The sequence below is a fragment of the Apus apus genome, chromosome 7, assembly GCF_020740795.1.
Source record: "Apus apus isolate bApuApu2 chromosome 7, bApuApu2.pri.cur, whole genome shotgun sequence".
In the NCBI taxonomy this organism is placed as follows: domain Eukaryota; kingdom Metazoa; phylum Chordata; class Aves; order Apodiformes; family Apodidae; genus Apus; species Apus apus.
Genome location: NC_067288.1, coordinates 9,686,959 through 9,713,357, shown reverse-complemented (window position 1 = coordinate 9,713,357; position 26,399 = coordinate 9,686,959). Strand labels below are relative to the sequence as shown.

Genomic DNA, 26,399 nt, shown 5'->3' with positions numbered 1-26,399 from the left:
CCTCAGGGGGCTCCTGGCGCGGGGCGCGCGCGTCGCCGCGGGCGGGGTGGGGAGGCGGGGGGAGCGCGGGCGGGCCCGGCCTGGACCCGGCGGCAGCGGCGGAGGGGAGGAGGGTTTCCCGCCGGTAAGGGGGGTGCCTGGCCGCGGGGAGAAGGGCGGTGTCCCTCGGCCGCGGGGCCCACCCGCTGCCGTGCTTTTCCGCAGCCGTGCCGGGCGGGCTTTCCCGCGCGCAGCCGTTGGCTTTTTGCGGCGTCATCTGGGAAGGCTGGGATCGGCCCCAGCGCTGGGGCTGTGCCGTGCCTGGCACGAAAGGGATGTTTGAGGAGCCTGCGGCCGGTTCGGTGCGGGGCAGCCCCGCGGCCCGGGCCGCGCGGGGCGGAGCGGGGAGCGCTGCCGGGGAGGCGGGCTCCTCCCGCCCAGGTGTGCTTTCCCTCCTGACTTAAACTGCGTCTGTACATAGCTCCTCGAGTGCGCGGGTAGAAGGATGACAGCCTTCTCAGGGCCTGTTCACGTAATACCTGTAATAACAGGTAGTAGTAACAACTGAACCTAGAGCCCATCTGCTGCCTCGCTCACAAGTACCTGGGCTGGTTAACATCGCTTTAACCGAGGCCTGTGTGGAAAGTATTAGGCAGGGTAGAAACTAATAACTAGGTGATGAACGACTTGCGTTCAATCAGATTTGGATGAGTTAGCTTTAGGTGCGGGTCTGAGGGTGTGGCCGTGCGGGGGACCAGCCGCCCTGCCTGCCCTTTGCGCGGGCACCGTGCCGTGGGGTGACCAGCAGCCCCAAGGGATGCTACATTTGTGCTTTTGGGCAACAAATGCTTTTTAGATGGATTAATGTAGAATTGTGCCCTCCTTCTGTGCCAGCCTGGGAGCTCTACCAGCTGTATGGTGAGCCAGTTCAAAGAAGTTGTTCTGCCAAAAAATAATAGTTTCTTTTTGTACTTCGTTTTTAATCTGTCTGAGGTTTCTAGGGTCACTAAAGGACTTCTCTTGACTTAGAGTAATTGTTAGTTAACTTGTTGAGGTTTTTTGTTTGTTTGTTTTTTACCTTTGTGGTAATTTATGAGTGTTTTCCCAAACTCTCCACTGAGTCTGGTAAAGAATATTTAGGTACAGTCTTAGCATGTCTTAGCATGACATTGTAAGGTTTTAAATAATATCTGAACTGCTACTCCTTTGGGTTTGAACTGGACTATGAATTGATCTGGACAGAGATTTTCCATTGTTATGTGGCTATATATGCTTCTAGCACTTCATGTGCACAATAATACAAATATTATTATGAGACCTCTGTGTACTTTACAATTTTACTGACATGAATCTATATTTACCAGTAATGAGTAAATGAAAGGTTGTGGAGGTCACTCGAAGAGGTTATTGCTGTTTCCCCACATGCTCTCTGGCATGGGATTCCCAAATAGTCATGCATACCACTCATAAGTGGTACCTACAAAACCAGGAGCTGCTGGTGGTGGTATTCAGCACAAGGGAGGGGAGGAGGAAAGTTCAGAAATCCTTCCTTTAGGACAATTTTGACTGAAGTTCCTGATCCTCTGCAGCAGAAATAGGAATGAATAATAGTACCAAATTAATGTACAGGTGAGACTTGGAAATCATCTCTCTATTCAGGAAGAGTATCACTCTCCTGTGTATATTTAACAACAAACACCTGGAATTCATAATCTTTAAAACATTAAATTATTAGCACTATAAAAATATATAGAGATCCAGATCCCAATGCATTTTTTATGGCTAAGAGAATACCTAAAAATTAGAGCAACCTGCAGGAAAGCATGTTTAGGAAAACTAAGGCCATTGTTTAGCTATGATGGATATAGGTTTCAGTTTGAGACATCAAAAGATTAAAAACTAATCCCTATAAAATAATACAAAACTTTTAGAAACACCTTTTTACAGAAATGAGGCATAATCTGAATAAGGAGTCATCAGTTAAATTTAATGTACTCCTATAAAACATACATATGTATGTACTGTATTATACATTGAGACTAGTGACGTACCTGAAGACAATAAAACTGTGGTCCCTTCTTTCTTGAAACAGTTACTTTCTTCCCCCCCCCCCTGCTTCTTTTATTTTATTTTATTTTTTTTAGAGACAGCATCTAAAAAATGGCAATAGTTACGATTATGGGCAGGTACACACATGGACATTGCTACTGGTCTAATTTAAAATGCAGAAAAATGTGTGGGTGTGGCTTTTGTATCAATGAAACCTGTTCAGAATCACAGAACAAAATCTGTAAAAGCTGTGTTGTGATGACAGCAATCAAAGTGGTTTTTTAATTTGCACATTGATCTTAGAAGTGAATGCATACACATGAAATATGTGTAAGTGAAAGAGTTATCCCATTCTTCTCTGCTCCTGCTTATTAATCTTTAAATATTTTAAATAGTAATACTCTTTTCTGTACACAATCTTTCTGATGTAAAATATTTTATACTTTAAAGTTCATTCCAAGTGGAAAGGCAGAGTGTTAAGGATTATAACAAGCAGCTCACATATTTATTTATTTATTTATTACCTTCCTTACCTACCTTTTCCCTTCCATTCCCCTCCCTCCATCTACCCCAAATTAGAAACCCACTTGACCAGTTTTATTCTGTAATTACATCATAGGCCTGATTCTTCAATGTCGTGTCTAGCCATTTAAATAGTGGGTGTACCAAGCCTGTAGTCAGTGTCAGGCAATAGGAACAATTATGACCATGAAGCTATGAATAATGGTCTGGTGACAGTTGTTGCTAATAGTGTGAAGCTTGGGAGATAGTGGAATGAGCCTTGACTAACAATTTTATGTATGTTTTTTCAATTGGTTTGAGATTTACTTGGTGTCTGAAGAGGCTATGTGTAGAGTAGATGCTCTTAGGCTAAATTCAGGCTGGCGCTAGGTTGCAGAGAATGTTCATGTCTATTCACAATGCTTGATGATAAAGGTAAAATATTTTACATTAACAATACCAAGCTCAGTGCTAGTGGACAGACATCAGACTTCTTACAAAGGGTAGTAAAACTTCCCATTTCAGATTAGCTGGTTGTGTTGGGGCAAATCCAAAAACAGCAGTTCACAGCAACTATCCTGCCGTTTAATGCTTCAGTCTTGGTGTCGGACAAAGTTTAGAGGATATCAGTCATTCTAGAAATGGTCATGGTTGAGGGGAGGGGTGCGCCCTGTGGCATGTAACCTCTGGCAAAGAGGCAGCACAACTTGATGTGGTCCTGTCAGACTGTCAATATACAAACCAAGAACCAGTCGTGTCTGGGTGTGATCCTTAAGAAGCGTGCTTGGTGACTTCAGCAGGTTTTGTGTTGGGTGTGTGGTGATCCACAAATGATTCTGTAACGTTATTGCAGCCTAAAGATTACTTGTTAAATGAAATTACTGATACTCCAGCCTCTTAAACTTACAGTATTTTATTAAACTTATTTATAAGTAATGGTAAAACCAATAAAACTGTAAGAGTTAAGAAATTATAACTGTAAATAGGTATTGCCAAGCAGGTGATTGAATTATTAAATTCCTTTGGCATTATTACTGAAATGCATGTATGTAGTTTGTACAAGCTAGGGGTTTTCACAGAGCATGGTTTTGGAGGGAGTATGTTTTTCCTGTTTCAGGATGATACAAAAGTACAAGAACAGTTACATAGTTATTGTCTTTCAAATTCTTCCTTTAATTTGTAATCACGAAGTGCTGAGGCATTTAAAAGGGAAGACAGTTTGCCAACTTTACAGATTCTAGTAGAATCATGGGTCAAAGGGAAAATAAAGATTTGTATGACATTTTACTTGGATTCTCAGTGATTTTTGATACGGTTAAAAATCAAGAAAAGGAAAAAGGTGGAGTAATAGCTATTTTGGCTCATTTACTACTGAAATCTGCACAACCCGAAAGCTGCCCAATGAGAATCAAATGTGATACCTAACAGTCACATCTCTTAATACGTGGATGCTACAGGTTTTATTTCCTGAACTTGGCTTTGACCTAACGTAGGTCCATCAAGTGGGGAAAAAAAAAAATCTACATCTTGAGCCCCCTTGACCATCTCCTGGAATTGCACTTGTGCTAGAGGTTTTAGGTGACTTCTTTTCCCAAGTGTGCTGTGCAAGGCTCCCTAATTCCAATGCTTTCTTCTTGACATTCCACTGTTGCTAGGTTGTCCATGAGTGAATACATTACCATAACTGACATTTTTTATTATACACTTTAAAACATATGGAATAGATCCTATTCTCTTTCATTAAGTGAAATCTGTGTACTATGTTTTTTATGACCACATAGTGCCTAACATGTCTTCTAAGGAAAATCCTATGCATGATTTTATGAATGTAAATGCTAGAGCTAGCTTAGCTGCACTGTAAAACGAATCTATGGTGGGAAATTTATACTCAGAAAAACACTTTGTACAAAAATAAAATGCAATATTATTACCATTATGGTAGCTGTTAGATAATGCTTTATTTGTGCTCCAGTTCAGAGGAAGATGGGCATAACTAGTTTTCAAATTGTGCATTCAGGTATAAGAAGTTTAAATGAGTTAGCAGTACTTCGTCACTAAGTCTGAATCAGAGTGAATACTAAATTGTGCACTTTTTGCTGTTGAACTATACTCCATTCAAGTGACTGGCTGGGTTTTTTTTCATTCTGCTTCTACATGTGAAGAAAGATCTGAACGTTCATAAAAGCTCATTTGTTTTGAGCACGCACATGATTTATTAGTGGAGCATGAATAGACTTCATTTTCCCATCTTTTGGCCCTGCTTTCAGCTTCCACTGAAGCCCATGTGTGTCTGAATGAGAACAGCAGTAAATAGGAGAGAAAGCTATGCTAGAACAGTAAAATTCTGGTGTCTAGAACTAATGTTGGGAGGGGTGGTAGTGAAGATAAATGAGGAGAGGAAAGAAAGAGAATAGCATAGGAGACTACCTGAGGAAGGTTGTTGTGGGTTTTTTTCTATGTCTCTTCTTTGAAACATAATCCAGCTTTTCACTGAATTTTTAGGCAGTTTCTCTGTTTTTCGTAACTTACAGAGAAACTGCATGTTATTTAGGAATTTTTTATTATTACTTTAGGGAGCAGGTGTAAATAGGTGGTACACCATTTAAAAAGTGGCTGTGGAAAGTGTGTATGAAGACTTTTATTGTAACCAGTTATGCATTGTGACCCTTGGTGGCCTTGGACATTATGATTATGTCAGGTCATCACAACCTGAGTGCTTAGAACTCTGTTACATTTAATTATCTTTTGGCCTAACTTGTTTATATTATTTTCTGAGTAGCTTTGCAAGATGCATACCTTATAGTTAATTGGAAAACATTTTCAATATACACAAATGTATGGGATGTCTAAGCCTCATGTAGTATAATTTGATTTAAATACTCCCCTGTTTCACTGTACATAAGAAACATGGAAAGAGAAACAATTATTTTAATAGTTGCCTTAAATTAAATGTGCATATATATATCTATCAATAAAAACTTGGCTACAACAAGGATTTTAAGCTTTAGGTTAATCCTATGTGTAGTTTCCATTTCAAATCACTGGACTTTCTGTTCAGGGAATGTTTGAACCCTAGTTGTGATGGCTGCTGCCCTGGAAGCAGTCTGAAACAAAGTACAGCTGGGACTCCCACTTGTGCACAATACTTCATAATCCCTGATAGTGCAGGGTTTATTTTAACAGTCATGGATGATAATTTACTAAATGAGGCAAGAACTAGCCTGGGGAAGAGTGTGCTAGTAGACACTGTGTTGATTCAGTGTATGAACCAACAAAAGTAATCCCTGGAGATTTTTGTACAAGAATGGGAGCTTGTTGGTGTGTATGGTTTTACACTGGAGGGGTAATCTTTATAAACTGGAAGAAGGTAGATTTAGATCAGACGTAAGGAAGAAATTCTTTAGTGTAAGGATAGTGAGACACTGGCACAGGTTGCCTGGGAAGGTTGTGGATGCCCCATACCTGGGAAGTGTTCAGGGCCAGGTTGGATGGGGCTTGGAGCAACCTGGTCTAGTGGAAGGTGTCCCTGCCCATGCAAGGGGCTTGGAACTGGATGATCTTTGACCAAACCATTATATGATTCTATGATCTACCTATTAGTTTCCCTTTGGTCTGGCAAGTCTCTTCTGTTTGCATAGCGCTCTTTCCTCCTTTTCTATTTGTTCTTAAGAGAGAGGAAGCAATTGCCTGATTGGAGAATGTAGGGTAAGAAAACAGATTTCTTTGCCATTAACCCTTGTGTTGATACAGGTCCAGCTTGTTTGGCTGAGTATTTTGCTATGCATAGTGTAACTTCTGAAATTGGGTACTTCAGAGTCCTTCAGAGTCCTTGTCCCAGCTGGTAGTATGCTCTTTCAGAAGTGGAAAAAGCAGTAAGTCATGGTCATGAGATGAGATGGGGAAGCAAAACTGGCTCAGTAAGAAGTGTATCCAAGGTGTAGGGCACACTGCTGTGTTTTATTATCTTTTACCACCAAGGTCTTAAGTGGTATTGTAGTGGTATATTTAGGAATATTATTTGACTTTGAGTAATGAGATGAACTGGAGGTGGGATACTTAAAAAATAAGGATTAAATAATAAGGAGGATTAAAAAATGAGATTTATAAATGCTGTTTATATTGGAGCAGTTCGTAGATGTTCTAGTCAGAGGCCAGGATATCACAGTCAAAATGCAGAACAAAGTGATGAACAATCTTAGCTCAGAGTCGGAATGCTCAAGTTTTAGATACTCTAAGACTAGGCAAACAGTAATAAAAAAGAATTTGATATTATTACAGTGCTCTGATTTCATTACTTAAGAGAGCCCAGCCCCACAGAAATATCCTCTCCCTGCTGCTAGAGAGCAGCTTTCCTGTGTATCAACAGGTTAAGAGCCATCTGCATGGAGGTGGCTCTGTCTGTGCTTCTGCTGGTTCTTTAATCATTAAAGGAAGGCATGTTGTGCTTCACAGGGCCAACACCCTTTTGTAACCACAGACTACCTTTGTAGCTTCTTGCACAGCAGTGTCAGTACTGCAGAAGTCTTCACTACCTTGTCTGTTTGCTCCAAGTTCCACTGATCTGATAGGAGCTCTTTGTTCTTGCTTGCCTCTTGTCTGGCTAGCCATGTCTTTTCCTCACTCAGGTTCTTCTATAGTGCAGTGGTGCTCTTTTTAAAAGTATTTACATAGTTAATGCCAAGGGGAGCTGTTCCCCTGCAAGTTTAGGTTACTCTAGAGCTGAACAAAATGAGAATCTGAGTGTGATGACTTACTCCAGTTCACCCGAACTCCTCAAGAATGATAAATCCTTTTATACCCAGAATTTTTGGCTGAATTGCAGACCATCTCAGAGGAACTGTTGTTCCATAGGATTAGCATTAATCTGTCTCGAACTGTAAAGTAGATAGAGATATTCTGGGGGATAATGTGCTCTAGGCAAACTTTCCTGAGGGAAAGCCCCAGTTAATCAAGAAAATGAGCAGAAATATTTCTAAGCTACTCCGTTTTGTGGTGTTTTCTGGCCCTGTTCCAGTGTTGCCTTTGAAATGATCTCACCAAATATAATCAGAACAGTTTTACAATTTGTTGATATGTTTTGATTGTCTCTTTTAGTTTTGCATTGCTGGGAGGTTTCTTCCTCTTAGGCACAAGCCTAAGCCACCATTTTTTCACAGCTCAGGCTCATAGCCTTCTTGCTTCTTGATACCTGGCTATTGCCTGAAAGACAGTTTCCTTAGCTTGGGCTGCAATCTGTGTTGTGCCTGAAATCTAATTTGAATGTATCTTGCTATTTACTGCAGGAAACAATACTGCTTTGGTAAGGAACTGTAGAAAATGACCCTGTCCTGATGGGTCATGTGCCAAAAAAGAAAAAGGGAACACCGAAATTGGATTTTTACATGTTTGCAAAAGGTTTGAATCATTTGGTTAAAACAAAACAAAAACAGCCCCACATAATTTGACATGGAAATTCTGGGCTTATGTTTTGTAAGAATCGTATGTAAGAATCACTTAGCCAGTTTGTACACAACTTGGCCTTATACCCAAGTCAGCTGAGTTGTATTAGGAATTAGCACAGATTTAATCCACTGAATTTTTTAGCAGATAAAATTCCATGGGTGCTTCATATATATTTAATACAGTCTTCCTTAAAAATAAAATACACGTCAGTGGAATGTTAACCATACACCACAGAAGTCTTTCACACTGCAACACTTCAGACTTCAATGTTTTTTTTACTTTTTAGTATTAAATAATGATCTGAGGTACAAACTTGCTAACCAGAGGGTTTGTTTGGTTGTTGTTGTGTTTTTTTTTTTAATAAAGCACCTAAAAATATATATGAAGCGTAGAATTGTTTACCTTTTTTAGTGTAAATTTAATTTATTCCAAAACTTAAAAATGTCCTTTAAAACTTGTAATCTGAATTATTTTGAACTGGGCATTATCTATCATGCTGCATTTTTTTTGCAGCCAAGTTACAAATCCCAGAAAAATAAGGTTTGCATGGAAAGTTCTTGGCAGAGCTTTCTTGGAACAGCACAAACAAAACTGCTTAACAAGGAGGCATTCATTATTTCTGTCTTGTTACCCCTCTGTTATTACAGTCACCAGCTGTAAGGTTACTGGCATCTCTGAATCTTTCTAATAAAAAGCATAGGGAGCAGTCATTCAAGGGTGGTAGCAAGAGATATGTTGCACTTTTGTGGCCTGCTGTCTTTTTTAATAGATATTGTGCTTTATCAAGTTGAGCTAATGCATTGTCTGTCCTCACAGCAAAGTTTAGAAAACTAGCTGAATTTCAGAAGGACAAATCCTTTGGTTTAACTTCAGCAGTCTGTGGTCCTGAATTGTGCAGTTAAACCACAGATGGACAACTTAGTGCCATCACGTCATTAGAAGTGGAGAAGTTAGTCTGCTTAGCATTTTTAACAACTTCAAGTGATTCAAAGAAGCAAAAGCTCAAGAAAGAGTTAAAGGATTTATGTGGGTTTTTTTAACATTGTGATGTATTCTCATTTCTTTTGGGTATCTTGAATACAAAAGTCTCGTATAATTAGTGTTTATTAGTATTTTCACTTATTCAGTGCTTTCAAGTCCTCAGTTTTCTCACTCCTTTCTTGGATTTGCTGGTATATCCAGCTTAAAACAGAAAACAACATTCTGTATTTTACACAGTAAAACTTAATTACTGATACTGAGTTTCATATTTATCCCTTAAGATAAATGTACTGTAGTTTTGTATTTACTTCTTTAATACTGTACTTCCCTACAGAGCTTTATAAGGACAATCTTTATGAGAAAGATCCCTACAATATTCACTGTTTGGTACAGTGCCATTCCCTGATCAGAGGATACAAATCATGTTCTGAGAATGTCTTCATCTTGTTTTAGGTAGGTGGGAGTTTGGCTGTACTTCCATGAGGGGATGGAGTGGAAGCTGTTTTCAGATGAGTCCTTTCTACTTCTCTGGTTGGATTTGAGGGGATATTTTTAATTGATATCCTGGTACCAGGAAGGATTGATTTAGCTAGAATTGAAGTAGGAGCTCAGTAATTTTGTCTGAACTGGGTTTTCTCAGAAGAGTGTAAGTAAGAGAGCTACCTGAAAAACCTGTAAGTAGAGCCAAGCTTTGACATTGTAAGTATTCAGATGCGGACCCTTAAGGCTGAGGGTAAGGTCAGTTTTGGATTTGCACACACTTGGCTCTCTCCTCGTTTACCTCATCTGTCTTTGGACTGATGCATGGGATGTTGGTATTCCCACATTGAGAAATAGCCTAAAGCCTTTTTTACTCCCTCACAGGCTAGGAACTTTATGCCAGAAGATTGGTATAAATAATGCTGAGACCTTCTGTTCAGTCCTGTTACTTTGTCATTCCTCAACCTGTAACTTACTCTTTTTTTTTTCTCAGTAGGATGACTGTTAATACATTTATGTAAACAGTAGCATTTGCCTGGGAGGACAGTTCATTTTTGTCATGAATGAATATCCAAGTGCAAGGATTAATTAGTTTAAATATATTATCACATTAATGATAGTTCTTTTCATTGATGAAGTAAGAAAAATAGAGAAGCAAATGGAATTACTAGAATTTAAAGGTGTTTTCCCTTACAGATTACGTAAGTGATTTAAATTCTTAACATTTGAGTAGTGTATTGGTTTGGTATTGACTTAATCATGGCATGATTAACTATATTGAAATACATTTTCAGAAAAAGTTCTACCACTTGTTAGGGTACTTTAGTTCATTTTTACATCAAAATGTTTAGAAAATTATTTTCTAAATAATTAAAGGGGTTGAACAGTTCTTGAAATCACAGGTAAATGACACAATGAATAATTTCTGAGGCCAGCAGTGCAGCCAGCATAAACAGTATATTGCATATTACAATTCATGGGACAGAAGTATAGTCATGCTAAGACCAGGTTCAGATTGCTTCTTTACCACTATGTTATTTTCTAAAGCTAGTGAAAACCATGACCTCCCAGGTGATAGAAAAAGGCTCTGGGTTGTCACAAATGGCTGTACATTATTTAGAAGGGAGGAACTGGCAAGAAACTTTAGCTGTATTTTTACAGCTTCCCAGGTTTATGGTTTTTAGAGTTTCTGAAAAGGATGTCATGGGGAGGAAGAGCATTAACCATAGCAAATGCTAACAATATTTTCACTCATTCTTTTCTATGCATGAAGTAAATAGAGAAGAAACACATCTAAGGAAGGAACAATTAAATTGATGCACACATTTTGGAGAAAAGAGTAAAAAATGGTTTGCCCTCTGAAATTAAAGCCATCTAGTATACCTTTCTGTTTAAAAAGTCATGGACAAATGATGACCAAATATTGATATTGCATTCCAATCCTTTTGGAAAGGATTTTAGCTGAAGGTGCAACTTTTTTTTTTTTGTAAACTAACTCACAATTCTTTTATCCTCTCATTTGCTTAGCAGTCATGAACAATGTCTTTTTTAACACATGGCCAAGATATGTGCTAGTGAAATTAATGCCAAGTACACCACGGGTCTGCAAAATTAATATCAAAGACCTGCAGGATGAGTCAGTGGAAAGAAAATATCCACAAGGTCTATTTAAAAATTAAACTATTAGGGCTGCATTGAATATTCTATACACAAAGAATGACGTTTGAGAAATTTAAAAATCTGTAGGCTAAAATCCAACAGTAACAGTCTCTTAGAGCAGCGGTGAAGGCTGATGTAAATAAAGCTTTTGAGGCCTGATTCCTGGAGCTGTGTAGCCACCAAGCCCTCTACTAGCAGAAGGTGCAGGGACTGGAAGGATCCTCTGTTCTGCAACAGCTGCCAAATGCTTCCAAAGGCAATATTCACAGCTGGCAGTCACTCAGTAGTGGGGACATCCTGAATTTGCCTTTTACTCTGGCAGCAGTGAGTTGGCTTTTTGTAGCTGCCGTGAAAACCTTTCCATGTCCCTTAATTTTTGTGTCAGACATTCAACTAGGCCAATTTAAGAATTCATCTAGAGACAGAAGAGGGACCAAATGTATCGTAGGGAAGTAGGAAGGTTAAACCCAATGACTAATATTGGCACAGATGTTAACAGGGCAACTGGTAAAAAGTAGTTTCTAGCAGCTCTCTTGCATGTTTTCCAGACCATTCCTTGGTACAGTGGTTTCTGGTCTCAAAACTAGCAATGCTGGTAGGAGCTTTAGAAGTGGAAAGAGAAATTTATGATCCATTTACTAAAAAGGCTTATGATGCAGATTTTTACTTCAGTCTGTCACACTAGTGGATTGTAACTGTGCTTATTCCACCTGTCTCCCAGTGATACAAATGCAGTGTTATGTTTGTCATACTTGCTGATTAATTATAACCGTCCTCATCTCTTAAGAAGTGATACAATTGGAAGGAGAGTTTATTGAGGGGACAGGTGGCAATACACATTGACCACACATTGGTCATGCTGGACCTTAATTATTCCTGTTGTCTCTTGTGGATTATTTTTTTTCTTCCTCTCCCATCCTTTTGTGAAAGGAAAGAATTTTTATTTAATAATTCTGCACCTTTAATGAAGTTGTATTTCAAGATTTATTTAATCCTGTTAATTTCTACCAGAATTCTCTAAGAATCTGGGTTCCATTTTACTGGTTACTGAACTACCTGGAAATTTGCAATTGTCCTTGCTTTCTTTTTAGCAAATCCTTGTTCTGTAAGTCTCATAGTGATTTGTAAGTCAATTTATATTACTTGAATATCCTAAAATCATGCCTTATAATTGGAAAAAGCTACTCTGCGTCTTTGTACAAAGAAGTTGGTAAATGTATTTGCTGTAGATTTTACAGTTACACTAAGGCTATGGTGATCCTAAGTTCTTGAAGTGAATATTATATGTGGTATTTGAACATATAATCACATATATTAATTATGTTCATAATTTTTGCGTGATTTGCCCTATACAGCTATTTCCCTGTGGACCTGTGGCATTTAATGCTGGGTCTTCAGGGCAGGACTGTGGTTCACCTTTTTTTTTTTTAATTTAATTTTATTTTTTTTAAAGACTTAGTAAAATGCTTTAAGAATTCACATTTAATTAGTGTTTGGTTTTTTTAATTCCAATTTTACCACAGATTTTTGTGGAGACTTATATTGACCAATATTTCCTTAAGATGAAACAAATTGGATGCTCAGGAAGCCTGAAAATCTTAGTCCAAGGCTTCTTTCACTGATTATTTACTTTCCAAAAGCTTAAGCAAAATTAGAAAAACTAGGTCACGGAATAAGTATGCTGCATGCAATACCTGTACTAAACCAGGACATTTTATATGAATATTAGCAGAATTGACTGGCTAATGGTTAACCACCATTATTTGTTTTTAGATTATCTGGATTTTTCCTGTGTGGTTCCCTTAAAGCTGTAATTCAGAAACCAGTGGAGTCATTGACTCACTGATTCCTTCAGTCAAAGAACTATTCATTAAGTATGTTTTGGGTTAGAGCTGCTGTTGACCACCTACCTACAAACCTGCTGAGTGACTTCAAAATTCCTAAACATTGAAGAAACAGAAAATATTTAGCTTCATATCATCAAGTGGAGCAGACACAGGCCCAATCCGCAGGTAAACAAACTTCCATACTTTCTGAGTGGGAGACATTCCTCCACACCTTCACTCAAACAGCGGATGTTTTGTTAAATTACATATATTGTGGCATGATTTTAAAAAGAGTTTTAAAAAGTTAGAATTTTTATTCTTCAAGTGACATCTTCATCAACTTCATGCTCTTCATTATTACATAAAAATAACAACATTGAGGCATTTGGATTCCTTAGTTTAGAATAATGATACATAGGATACATATTAAGATATTTAAAATAATTAATAGCCTAAAGAAAACCCAAAACTATTCTTGATGAGACATCTTCTTTTGAGGCACATTTTAATTTTCAGGTGTGTCAGTACTGACATTTGCCCCTTGTGGGAGAGACCCATTATGTGCTATTTGAGCTCTTCATTTGTGCATTCTCAATAGTTTTGCATACACTAGGACCTCACTCTAGGTGGAAAATTTGGATATGACATGAGGATATTTTTGCTACAAAGGAAACTTATCATGCACTGTATTGAAATGTTTTGGACACGAACCCTTTGGGATGTATTTATCTGTCAATCAAATAACTGTATGAAACTCAAGAGCACCTTGCTTGCCAGCTTGATGGAGAGGTGCCCACAGGTTGTGTTCTGGTACAGTGTTTAGTTAATGGGGTCACTCTGGCAGGTATCACTGTGGAGAGCCAAGGCATGTGCTACAGTCAAGCAGCTGCTTGAAGTGCTTGTGATACCATCTCTGAACTAGTATGCAGAACACTTGTTTCTTATGGATTTAGTGTGCCTGGAAATAGGGGTATTTCAGTGTCCTGCTTTAATCCAGTCTTGATTTACTAAATTATTATTTGCAAGTGGTGGGAAAGGTTGGTTGATGGCTCTGAGATGTCGTAGGGCAAAGCATCTGTTTTTAAGTGAGGGCAGGAATCTAAGATACCACACTTTTTTTCTGTATATTTCATATAGAAACCATGAGTAAATATGGACAAGTCTTCTTGATACAATTTAAAATAGACCAAAAAATGGGATACCTTAGTATTTATAATTTGTGCTTGTATTACTGTTTTAATTATTTATTTTTACTTTTAATCAATAGTTACTATCTTGTTTTTTCTAAGATAAATTTGCATAAAGTTGAAAGAATCTGTTGCTGTATTATGTAGTAGATCTATGTCAACATGTATTAATCCTTTTGTACACGTTTGTGTGTGCATTGTTATGTTTCTGTAGCTCCTAATATTTATCTTAGAAGTTACTCTGAAGAGTAAGTAAATGAAATAACAATGTGCATTTATAAAACACAGATTCTACTTCTTCTTTTAAACGTTACCTGGAAATCCTAAGATTTTTCCATTCAGACATTCCCAGATAGATTGTCCAGAACATGCAATAATGACTGTCCTTGTTGTTCATGGTTTTCTAACAGGACTTAAACCCAACTTTATTCAGTCAGTGCTTGAATTAACTAGTTTCCAGAAGCAAGAATACCAAGACAAAACTATAGTAGGATATTTGAGAGCATCTTGTCTGGGGACATTTGGTACAATCTGGTGAACTCTGAAGGTACAAAACTTGAAGTTCAGAAATCTTATTAAAATGTAACTTGCTTTAAATTTGATTAGCAGTATCAAGAGCTGAGAGGATGGGCTATCTACTACTCTTACACATATCGGCATTCTAAAAAATCTTAGAAAAGTGACTGGACTAGAATGCTTATGCTTTATTCCAGGGGAAAAAAAAAAAAAAAAAAGTAAAAAAAATTTATTTCTTTAGTAAGCTCACAAAACACTGTATCTCTTCCAGAAGAGTTTTTGGAACATCTATCCTGATACACTTTTTCATGTAAATAAAGAATAACATACTACATTCTGTGGAAGCTTGCACTCCTTTTTAGTTGTGAGCACTTACTATAAAGCATATTATGATTTCAATGCACAACATGTATGCTATTAATTTGGAGAACGTCATATACTTACGAATACAGACAGCAAAGCAATTGCTGAAAAAAAATCCATGTTGTAAATTCTTTTGTAAATACTTGACTCCTGGTCATTTTGTTGGAAGAAAGAAGGAACTACTAATAGCTGTCCAGCCTTTATGAGCCACTCAAGGTTCCTCAGTTATCTCTCTTTCAGACTGATGAATTTACACAGTTTTCTTCCATGGGAGCCCTTTCACACCTCTGAATATCCCAGGAGTCCTTTTCTAAAACTTAATTTCAAGACCTACTGTAGCCTTTCTCAGACAGGGGAACTGAGTGATGGGGAAACCCCAGTTACAAGGAGAATTCATATAGGTGAGCTGTCAGTTAATGTTCTGTATACCTATCCTAGTATTTCCTAGCATATAACTTTATTTTTCTGACTTCTGTTGCACTCTGAACCAGTGCTTTAACAAAGTCACCCCTCTTAATATCTTGCTTCTGAACAGTAATGGCCAATTCAGAGCCTGCCGTTTTGTACTCAACATCAAGATACTTGTCTGTGTGCCTAGGTTTGCATTTGTCTGTCTGAATTTTACCTGTCATGCATCCGTAAGTGAATCATGGAATACACCCACTGACTACATTCTTTCTTCCACAGAAATACATATGCTAGACTCCTGCATTTTGCAGCTTAGAAGAGTAGAAATATGTACAATGAACAAAAATGCCAGGTTGCTGTATTACAGGATAGATAGTATTATTTAAGAGCCGAATGTTTCTGTGTAATCAAAATGTGCAAAATGTTCTCTTATGGCAGGTGAGGGCAGAATTGTAATGTTCAACAAAACGATGGTGTTTTTATTGTATAAAAACGTACTTTAATTTTCTTTAGATTCACTTGTTTCCATTAGATTAATATTTCTGTCACAGAAATATACTGTTAGCAAAAAAAAAAATAGCTGATATATATAGGATATTTACATTTTCATATATGGACTTCATCTATAGAGAGTATGAAGCATTTTGTATCATATTGAATATTGTTGAATTGTTCTTTATTTAGCAAATGTTTTGAATTCCAGGAAATGACTTTGTAAAAATGGAAGTAAGAAAAGGAAATTAGCCTATGTTAGAAGCTCTTTGGGAGGGAAAATGAAGAAAATAAAGTTAGTGCAAACAAAGGGGAATGGGAGAGGCTGAATCAGAGAAAGGTGGTGATTTTCACAGAGAATGAACAATGTATGGAGTGTGGGTGAAACGTGCCAGACAATTTTTCATGCCTAGAAATGCCCATTTAATCTTTCCAGAAGCTCGTCTCTTCCAATTGTACCAAGTAATTAAAAATCCCACACAGACCAAAACTCTGTATTTGCACTAACTTTGTCTTGCTGCTGTGGCAACCTGTGAGAGAGAAATACAGCATACATACTTCAAGTCTGACTGGACTTAAATGTTACGGAATGCTGCAGCCAGCTGCTTTAAAGCCCCCAGCTTTGTGTTTTAACCCCATTTGCACTGGGTCCTCCAACTGTTTCTCTGGACTGCCATTAAACTGCTTCTAAGGGGCTGCTAGTATTTATGGACTCTCCATTTTAGCAGGAAACAGTAGTGATGGTCACCAACAAAAGTAATATGTCAGAAAGAAAATGAAGCTCCTCATCAATGTGGATGCCTTCAGGCTAATGGAATCAATGTTGGAGGGAGGGAGGAAAGGAACAATACGTTTTTGAGTATCTGGAGTTCTTGGGAGTACACCAACCCAGATAGCTCCCAGCAAGGTATCTTTCCCATCACCAAATCATTTATGGCAATAGGGCATACTTTTACTTTGGAAATGCTCTGATCTTCCTGCTTGTGCTTAAAACCAGGACCTCCTACAAATGGTGTAGACACAGTGACACCACCTCAGGGTCCTGATGTTGCGAGGGAGTACCTGGAACAGGTTGGATCACCTCCTCCTGGCGAGGCAGGTCCTTGGAAAGAAAGGGAGTATCGGTGACCACCCTGTTGACAATGGCCAAGCAGCTAAAACCATCAGCCGTCTCTGGACGCATATCCAAGCCTTCGTCCTGCTGCCCACGAGCAGGGCTCGCCCGGGGCAGTGGCGCTGCTGCAGTGGGCGCGCCTCGGCTGTCTCGCAGAGCACAGCTTTAAGCGGAAGTCTCTCCTGCCCTGTAGTAAAACGGGACCAACTTTGGTGTTCTCGTGCGTTGTGACACAGCATAAATAAGGTATGCTTATGCATTATGGAAAAGAATAAAAATAACTAATTCAATTTGCAGTGTATGAACAGCGCTCTCATCGTACCTTTCTAAGTGGTGTAAGTAGGTCAAGGCACGCGCTGGGTACTTACTTCACATACCTTGTGCCTCCATCGTGTGCAGTAATAACATGTTTTCCCCGTGATGTAAATACGTGTGTGTGTGTAGCGCCCGGCAGCGCGGGCTGTAGCTGCGGGAGGGGCAGGCGGGGCGAGCTCCCCCCGCAGACCTGCCCCGGGACGCCGCGGCTCTCCCGCCGGAAAGCAGCGGGCGCCCGGGCAGGTTTCGCCTCTGGCCGGGTGCGCCGCGCCGCTGCTTCCCGTGCGGCCCTGAGCCCCCGCCCCGTGTTTCCTCTTCTATCGGCTCGTCCCGTCGCCGCCGCGCCCTCCCCGCGGCTGCTCCCTCTTCCGCCGCCCGCCCGGCGCTGCCCGTCTGGGGCCGCCGCCATTTTGTGATGAGAGGCAGCGGCGGCGCGGCCGGCCGGTCGGCAGCGCTGCCTGAGGCGGATTCCGCCGCTGGCGAGGAGGAGGTGCGGACAGGGCTCCGCCTGGCAACCGTGAGGCGGGGGCGCGGGCAGGGCGGCGGGGGGATAGAACCGGCTCCGCGCCGTCGTGCTCTCCCCTGGGGTGTGTGGGCGCTGCCGGAGAGGAGGGCGGGGGCAGGGCGTGCGGCGCGGAGCCCCGCGGGCAGCGGCCCCGGCAGGACGGCACCCGCCGCGCTGCGCTCCGGGCGGCGGGCTCGCCAGCCTGGCGCTCTCGGCCAGCACGGTGTGCTCCACCCACCCGAATGGTTACTCGGTTTGTAACAAGGTTTGTTGTGGCAAGTGCTCGTCAGGCGCGAGAAATTAATGCGGTGAGATCTGGCTCCTGATTGAAAGGGGAGGGAGCAGCCTCCCTGCAGGCTCGGGTCTGCCCGGGCTTCCTGAACCCGGTGGCAGAGCTTGTCCCACCCGTGGGGGTCTCGCCGGCCCCAGGGCTGCTGAGTTACACAGAAGAACAACGCAGAGGTAGCTTTATGTATTTTTAGAAAGCTGATGAAAAGAGCAGTTGACAGAGACTGGTAGTACGATTCACTCAGAATGACACTATTTTGTCTACCGCCTTTGGCGATTGTGCCATTACAAACGATTGGTGAGGACATCTGACACTTTGAGAGTCAACTGCTGAGAGCTTGAGAATATAAAAGGTTATTTATGGACACTTAATTCGACTTCCTTGTATTACAGTAGAGATTTGGTAAATTGGTCATGTAAGTCTTTTTATATTTGGGTCAACTTTGAAAAACAATAAAAAGAGTGGTCTTGGATGTGACCCGCACTAAATTTCACATCTTTTTCAGAATTGATGATTCTGTTTCTTTGGGGTTTTTTTTCATAGCTTAGAAGAATGCATGTTTTGCTTCTGTATCTTACCTTCGAAACAGCTAAGCTGTCCAAAGGTTTATATGTGACTATCAAAAAGGGTGACTTCCAGACATAATGAAAATCAAGTTTTAATTCAAATACAGATGTCTAATACTGAAAACTTCCACTGTTAGTATTTCTTTACATTGCATCAACATTGGTAAGACCAAAATAATTTTAAAACAAGGTGTTTCTAGATCTTTTCAGAGACTGAGAGTTGGTTTGTAGGTTTGCAAATATATTTCCTGGACTTATTTTTTTGTGGTAACAGTGAAATGTACTTTTCTCAATAGTAGTAGTTTCTAACAGCTGTAACAATTTTCTTTCTAGTGTACTGAAGCATGTTTTTACCAAGATCTGTTAAAGTGAAGAGGACTGCTGATGAGAATAAAAGTTGTACCACTAAGAAAAATAAATTGTCTTCTGGAGGATCTTGGCTAGAGGAGACCACCGAGTTTAACGACTGTAAGTCAGCTGGAACAGGAACTTCTGCTTCAGGATGTAGTTTGAATCAAGTTGTACAAGAACACGCAGAAACTGTAGTTGAAGATCTTGGTGTTGCTAGCACAACTTTGGGAAAGGACAACCAAAATACTGATGAAGGCAGCTCTTCAGAAGAACCCATAAAATCCTTCAGCAAATCCCAGCGTTGGGCAGAACCTGGAGAACCTGTATGTGTTGTGTGTGGACGCTACGGAGAGTACATCTGTGATAAAACAGATGAAGATGTTTGTAGCTTGGAATGTAAAGCCAAACACCTTCTACAAGCTCAAGAAGAGGAAAAAAAGCTAAAATCTGATCAACTCACAGCAGCAGAATCTCAGGCAGAAACTTACCTGCTTAATACACCTTATTTCTACAAAGATCATTCCTTTATTTTAGGCTTGCGAGACGAGCAGATTGAGAACCTTAAACTGCAGCTAGGTATTGCTGTACAGGGACAGGAAGTTCCAAGACCTATTGTAGAGTTTGAACACTGTGGTTTTCCTGAAACTTTAAATCATAATTTAAAGAATTCTGGCTATGAAGTCCCAACTCCCATCCAAATGCAGATGATCCCTGTTGGACTACTAGGGAGGGATATTGTGGCTAGTGCAGACACAGGTTCGGGAAAAACAGCAGCGTTTCTACTCCCTGTTACTATGAAGGTTTTGAAAGAGGTAATGAAAGTTTGTATGTTTAGAGAAAGTGGTTTGCAACTCTGGCTCTTGGATTCCCAACATAACTGGCAATGCAATTGCAATGTTTTTTGTTGACATTCAGTGATACATTTTATTTTTTGAGTGATGGAGCATTGGTTCTTGGAGAGGAGGGAGGTGTTGATTATTTTTAATGACTTTGAATGTTTTTTCACTTTGGTCAGGAGATAGAGCAACCCTGTTAGTAGTGTACAGTTTCTGCTTTTAAATAAAGCTAACTCAATTCTGTGGTAAACTTCCTAAATGACTTAGAAAGTGAAAATAATTCCAGGCACTCTGCAAGAAGTTGTTCCTATATCTTGATCTATCAGATGGCTGAAAGGGGGTTATTTTTTGTATTTGCATGATTTCGGAGTAATTTCTACTGGAATATGTTCAGCTGACCATCAAAAAACTACAGGAATTTGGGATAATATAATTTGTAAAATATATTTTTCTGAAATCCTCCAATTATACAGTCTCCCCTTTCATGCTATGGGGAAAAAAAAATCAGAAGACACTTGTTTTGTAAGGACATGAATGTATGATGAAAAACAAATAGTGTTCTGTACCTTGTGTGTGGTGCAGCATTGCTTTTTGTTTCAGTGGTTTTATTTAAAAAGGGATGCATACGAATGTATTAGAAAATTTTGGACCTAATTCTAGATGTTGTTTTGAACTGTTTAGGTGCCTTTATAGATACATATATATTCACACACACAAACATGAATGTGTAATTTTTTCAAATGAATAATTTAAACATTATTTAAGTAACTAATTATTTTGAGTAATTATTATTTAATGATTATTTTTAGCAATTATTTAAGTAACTCTTTTAATCTGTAAAGCACCATAGCATTAGTTTTGAGAATGTCTGCAAGACAGTTATATGCTTATAATAGAGTGCACAAAATTTGAGCTTTGATGAATAATATTAAATTTCTCTACATAATCTTTATCATTCTTTGTTTTTACATAGTGGTGTGCAAGACAGTAAAGGAAAATAGTATCTTCCTATAATATAAAAACTTGTAAAAACTTTTTTTTAAAATTATCTCATGTCAAATAGCATTTCTGTGTTTTGAGTTCATATGGCATTTAGTCTGAATATTTTACAGATTCAATGCAATAACTGCAATTGAAAAAAGCAGTCTTTATAAATTAGTTACTAGCTTTCTGGGCCTTTTCTTTTTTTGGTCAGGAAGCTATTCTAACAGTGTATTTATGCATGCATTAATTTTTGAGTTGAGTAATTGAGGTATAGACTTCTTTGGCCTGCATCATGAAAGGTATGATCCCTTTCTCCCTTCTGTCTTTAGACAGAAGAGGTGTTACAGTCTTAATTGTATCCACAGTAGCTGCACTGTATACTTTATATTTTAATATTGGGAGGTTTAATCTTGAAAGCTTGTTATTTAAATAATAAAGCAATTCCACGTTCAACAGATTTCTCACCCTCTTTCTAGACAGAAACTCCATCTGCCCTTATTTTGGCACCAACGAGGGAGTTGGCAGTTCAGATAGAGAGACAAGCTAAAGAACTGATGGCTGGTTTACCAAACATGAGAACAGTTCTCCTGGTAGGAGGTTTACCACTGCCACCACAGCTTCACCGTCTCAAGCAAAGTGTTAAGGTAAGGACTGTCACTTGTAGAGATCTTGTGGAGAGCTGTGTTTTCATGACATTGACAGAAAAGAGGGATGTTACTGTTGATGTGTATGAAAACAAAAATACGTGTTTTTCCAGAGTCCAAACTACTACAATAATTGTTAGTTCTTGAAAATTTTACAGAAATGCAAATATTTTATTAACATTTTGACTTCTGACTAAATATGTAATAGCTTTTTGGTTTTGAAGAACTTCATGCATGACATGACTGCTTTCAAAAATTGAAATATATAATTTTATTAGACAACAAAAATAGTTTCTTTTTAGTGCAGATTGCATTGCTTCTGTTTAGACACTTTGGTTAGAGTTCTATAAGGTCCATTTCCTTTTGAAGCTTTATAATTTATTAAGTTATCTATAAAACTTTTAAGACTTATTCAAATGCAAGTAATTTCACTAATTAATGCTCTTCTCACCTATAACTTTACCATTTTTGTAGGACAGTCATCTGTCCTTTCAGGGAATTTCTAAGTCATGTTTTTTTGTTGTTGTTGTTTGTTTGTCTCTTTTTTTTTTAGGTTATAATAGCAACACCTGGAAGACTTCTGGAGATTTTAAAGCAAAGTTCTGTTCGACTGCATGGCATAAAAATTGTAGTGGTGGATGAAGTAAGTTTTTAATTATTAGGGCTGTATTGCCTATACAGAGGCAATGTGCATGGCTAGTCAAGCTGATTCAACACACAGAGTGTTCCTTATAAAGACAAAATACAGTTCTTAAAATAAAAAAGCATATTTTAACACCATTTAAAATGTGTTTGAAGAACATGTTTCTGTTGGCTATAATAGACTTAAATACCTGACAGGATAATACTGCGAGACCAGTGTGAACTGGTTTTTAATTATAACTTGTTTTTAATTTTATCTCTTAGCTTTTCTTCTAACTGAAAATACTCCTGCATTTGGATTATTACATGCCAATTATACACATTATTGTTCTTCTATCAATTGATTTTCAGGATTCTGCTGTTTATAGAAAAATCTGGTACAAATCTGGTATTTTTCACTTAGGTGGATACCATGTTAAAAATGGGTTTCCAGCAGCAAGTGTTGGATATTTTGGAAGACATCTCTCATGAACATCAAACCATACTGGTGTCAGCCACAATTCCAGTGGGCATTGAGCACTTAGCAAATCAACTTCTGCATGATTTTGTAAGAATAACAGTTGGAGAAAAGAACCTGCCATGTTCCCATGTCCGCCAGATTATCTTGTGGGTAGAAGAGCCATCTAAAAAGAAAAAACTGTTTGAAATACTGAATGTAAGTGTAATACTTTTCTCATAAGAACAGCTTAAAGTTCATGTCTTTACACATCTCTGTCAGGTTATCTTTAATTCTAATCTGTATGTAGTGAAGAGGTGGAGTGAGGTTGAGCATATAACTGTACTAACTAGCTCAGTAGTTATAGGAGCTTTAATGGTCATTTCCGGGGTAACTCCAATCCTGTTGCTCGCACCTACTGTGCAGCAGCAACCTAGGTTCTTGTGGTGGGATACAAGTTAAAAAGTAATACTTTATTTTGTGATTCACAGTGGGGCATCCCCAATATCTGTACTGGTTATCCGAGTGGTAGAGGGATAAGGACTTTCTTTAAAGTCCTGACAGTTTTAAAGGAAGTTCTGTGACAATTTAAGAATAGATGCTTTATGGCCTGGGAGTGGTTTGTAATTTTAAAAGTCATTAAAGAAACCAGTGAGAAAGCTAATTTAGTTATTTCTTGACTTTAATACTAATCTGTGTACTTAGGGGGCAGGGAATGTTGGAGTCTTGGCTGAGGTTATCTAAGAAGTAGGTAAGAATCTCTAACTGAACCTCAGAACTTGAAATTCAGAATTACTAAGTAACATTTGAAGAAACTAAGTTTCTGGCTTCTAAAAATGTATGTAGTGATATAATCTTGGGTTCTGAGTCTACAAATCATTATATGTTTATGATGTATGGATTGGTGTAGTTTCATGGCTGGTATCTTGTTCCTTCTTAATCTAGTCTAAGAACATTTATTCATCTGAAAGAAAGCATTGTTAATATTAGAGATAATGTGCAGAAGAAATGTAATCCAAGTTGCTGCTGATGAGCAGCAAACTGTTGTAATACCTTCTTACAAGAACTGTTTAATTTTACAGGATAAGAAACTCTTCAAGCCTCCAGTGTTGGTCTTTGTGGACTGTAAGCTAGGAGCAGATCTGTTGAGTGATGCTGTTCATAAGATTACAGGATTGCAATGTACAGCTATGCATTCTGAAAAGTCTCAGGTGGAAAGAACAGAAATACTACAGGTTTGTTCCTCCTAAAATTATGGGGGTTTTGACAGATTTAGAATCGCCATTTTTTTTTTAAAGGTGGCTTAATTTGAATCAATTTGAAAGTTGTCATTTATTGCTTTTCTGCAGTAAAAAACTGGAGTTTTGCTGGGAGAGAGGAGACAGATGGAACCAAACAAAACTGTAGATAATGCCATTTTAAATGCAGATAAATACTGGGGACTATTTGCTAGGTTGTTTGCTTTGAAATGGGAATTTTAATATGCATTTAACTTTAAATCACTTTCTTTTTTTAATTAAAATTGTGGGTTTGATCTCTCTTTAATTAGCTCTGTGAATTATATTCCTATTTAAATCAAGAATACAGGGGGACCATTCTCCTGCAAGAGAATAATCCCACTGGCTGTGTTCTTGTACTGTGTAACTAACCCTAACCTATGCTTTGAGAGGTGCAAAATATAAGAAATAATTAATTTTTGTTTATTCCTCCCTTGCCAGGGATTACTTCAAGAGAAGTATGAAGTTATAGTAAGTACTGGAGTCCTTGGACGAGGGCTTGACCTTGTCAATGTCAAACTGGTAGTAAATTTTGATATGCCTTCAAGTATGGATGAATATGTACATCAGGTAAATAAATGAACTGTGAAAGCACTAGTTGAAAAGTATACTGAAATATGACATCCACCTATGGAAATCTAAATTTAAATGTAAACATAAAGATTACTTTTCTCTTCAGAATGTTGCTTTTGTAGAAAAGGAAAGTGCTGAATATCTTTTCCACAAGTCTCTTAAGTAGATTACTAAAATTTAGAATGCTGTTCTTGCATCTCCTATGTAAGTTACTAAAACCTAGTACAGTGTTCTCATATCAGTCATATTTGCAGTACTGTTCTTCCTAGTTCGTATTCTCTTCTATCATTTTGAGTCTACAGAAAGTAGAGTTTATTGTGTCTTTACTATTGGTGTGAAGAAAAGCCCAATTTCCCTCTTTCTGTGGCAGCTCATCCATGGAGTGGGATATGTGTGTAATACAAGCAGGAAAGCAGGCGTGAACTTTATTTTCATTCCATCTTCCTAGTCTGGTATTTCCTCTGATAATTTTGCTGGGGATTTCTTACTTTTAAAAAGTGTGTGTTGCATATATGTGTGTGTATTTATGTGTATGTACAGAGACCCTAGTTTGGCTAGCAAATCAAGAGAACTAATAATTTCCCTCTTTTTGGCACTTAGGAATCCACAGTACTTTACTAGTACATCCAGTTTTGAGACCATCTCTAGAAAAGACAAGAAACTGGAGCAAGTCCTGACAAAGGCAGGGGGCTGGTACACATGTGAAAAGGCACAGGAAAATGTGCTTCTTTGGGCTGGAGTAGAGTTAATTGCTGTTTTCTATTTGATAATGGGCAGTTACAGAGGAGACAGGGACAGACTCTTAGAGATGCACAGTGAAAGGATGAGAGTGAATGGTCACGACTTGCTGCAAGGGGAATTCTGGACTGTCAACAGCAAAAAATGTTTTTGCCAGCGAGAGGAGTTGGGCAGTGGAACAGGCTGCTCAGAGGGGTTGTGGGACCTTTGTGCTTAGAGACACTCAAAACTCCATAGGAGAAGGCCTTGAACGAACTGGCCTAGCTTTGAAGTTAGCCCTGTTCTGACTTGGTGGGAAGGACCTTTGGAAGTCATCCAGGCTCACACACTCCTGGAGTAGTCTGTATTAATGCATGCAGTGCACTTCTCAGTTTTTTTAATGATCTCTTGGCTACAGTTTCAAGCAAGTATTAAATAAATAAAAATGGTCTTTCCTAGCATCAAAACTATACCAATATTAACATGCTATCTGTTCCTAAATAGAGAGTCTTTGGAGAATCTTTTCTAATTTGTTCAAGCATTTTGGATAATATTGATAAATAATTTGAAGTTACTAGAACATTGGAAGCAAAGGACATTTTTGTGGTCATGCTTGTATGTTTAGTTCTTGATACAAGGTACGTGGATTTATGTGGTGCTTTTTGAAACATTTTGTTGGGACCTAAGTTTTTGCCCATAGGTTATAGACTTCTGATAGGTCCCACAGGCAAGTTACTTTAGATACATTTAAGCAAAAGCTTCAGATTTGTGTACCTTGATCTCAGGAAGTTTAATAAAACTTTGTGCTTAGAGGATCAGATAGGGAGATTTGGAGTTGTTGCTTAAATTACTTGCTGTTCTGCAACAGAAAATAAACTTCAAGGATATATGAATATGATGAATTCCATTTAATATTGATAACTAAAAATGAGTTTTTGCTATTTCAGGTTGGAAGAGCAGGGAGATTGGGTCACAGTGGAACTGCAATTACTTTTATCAATAACAACAGCAAGAAGCTCTTTTGGGATGTTGTGAAGAGAGTAAAACCAACAGGCACCATTCTTCCCCCACAGCTGCTTAATTCCCCTTATCTTCATGACCAAAAGAGAAGGGAACAGCAGAGACTTAAACATTTACAGAATAGCCTTGTAACAGGAGATAATATTATGGACATTATTAAAAAACATGACAAAAATAATTCTCAGAGGTAATATATATTTATAGTTATGTAACTATAATGAAAGTGTTATTAAAAATAAACATGGAA

The 26,399-nt window shown here is 38.6% G+C and overlaps 1 protein-coding gene across 7 annotated transcripts; it reads left to right on the top strand.

The window, feature by feature from the left end:
* The first annotated feature begins 80 nt into the window (after positions 1-80).
* Positions 81-26,399, top strand: DDX59 (DEAD-box helicase 59). Of its 7 annotated transcripts, none has more exons than XM_051625173.1 (8): positions 81-124; positions 19,006-19,835; positions 21,320-21,487; positions 22,041-22,130; positions 22,533-22,784; positions 23,648-23,800; positions 24,284-24,412; positions 26,080-26,399. In XM_051625173.1, the coding sequence occupies exons 2-8, from the start codon at positions 19,017-19,019 to the stop codon at positions 26,341-26,343; spliced, it is 1,875 nt and encodes a 624-aa protein (XP_051481133.1). In that variant the 5' UTR covers positions 81-124; positions 19,006-19,016; the 3' UTR covers positions 26,344-26,399. The 7 variants fall into 7 exon arrangements, with proteins under 7 accessions (XP_051481133.1, XP_051481138.1, XP_051481132.1 ...); XM_051625178.1 differs by lacking the exon at positions 81-124 and adding an exon at positions 16,366-17,243 and having other exon boundaries at positions 24,284-24,313; XM_051625172.1 differs by lacking the exon at positions 81-124 and adding an exon at positions 16,367-17,243.

Bases quoted from the DNA above. Each gene is read 5' to 3' on its own strand.
- DDX59 (XM_051625173.1), top strand. From the start codon at position 19,017: ATGTTTTTACCAAGATCTGTTAAAGTGAAGAGGACTGCTGATGAGAAT. The intron at 22,131-22,532 runs GTAAGTTTTTAA...TTTTTCACTTAG, and splicing joins AAATTGTAGTGGTGGATGAA to GTGGATACCATGTTAAAAAT. The intron at 22,785-23,647 runs GTAAGTGTAATA...TTAATTTTACAG, and splicing joins AACTGTTTGAAATACTGAAT to GATAAGAAACTCTTCAAGCC.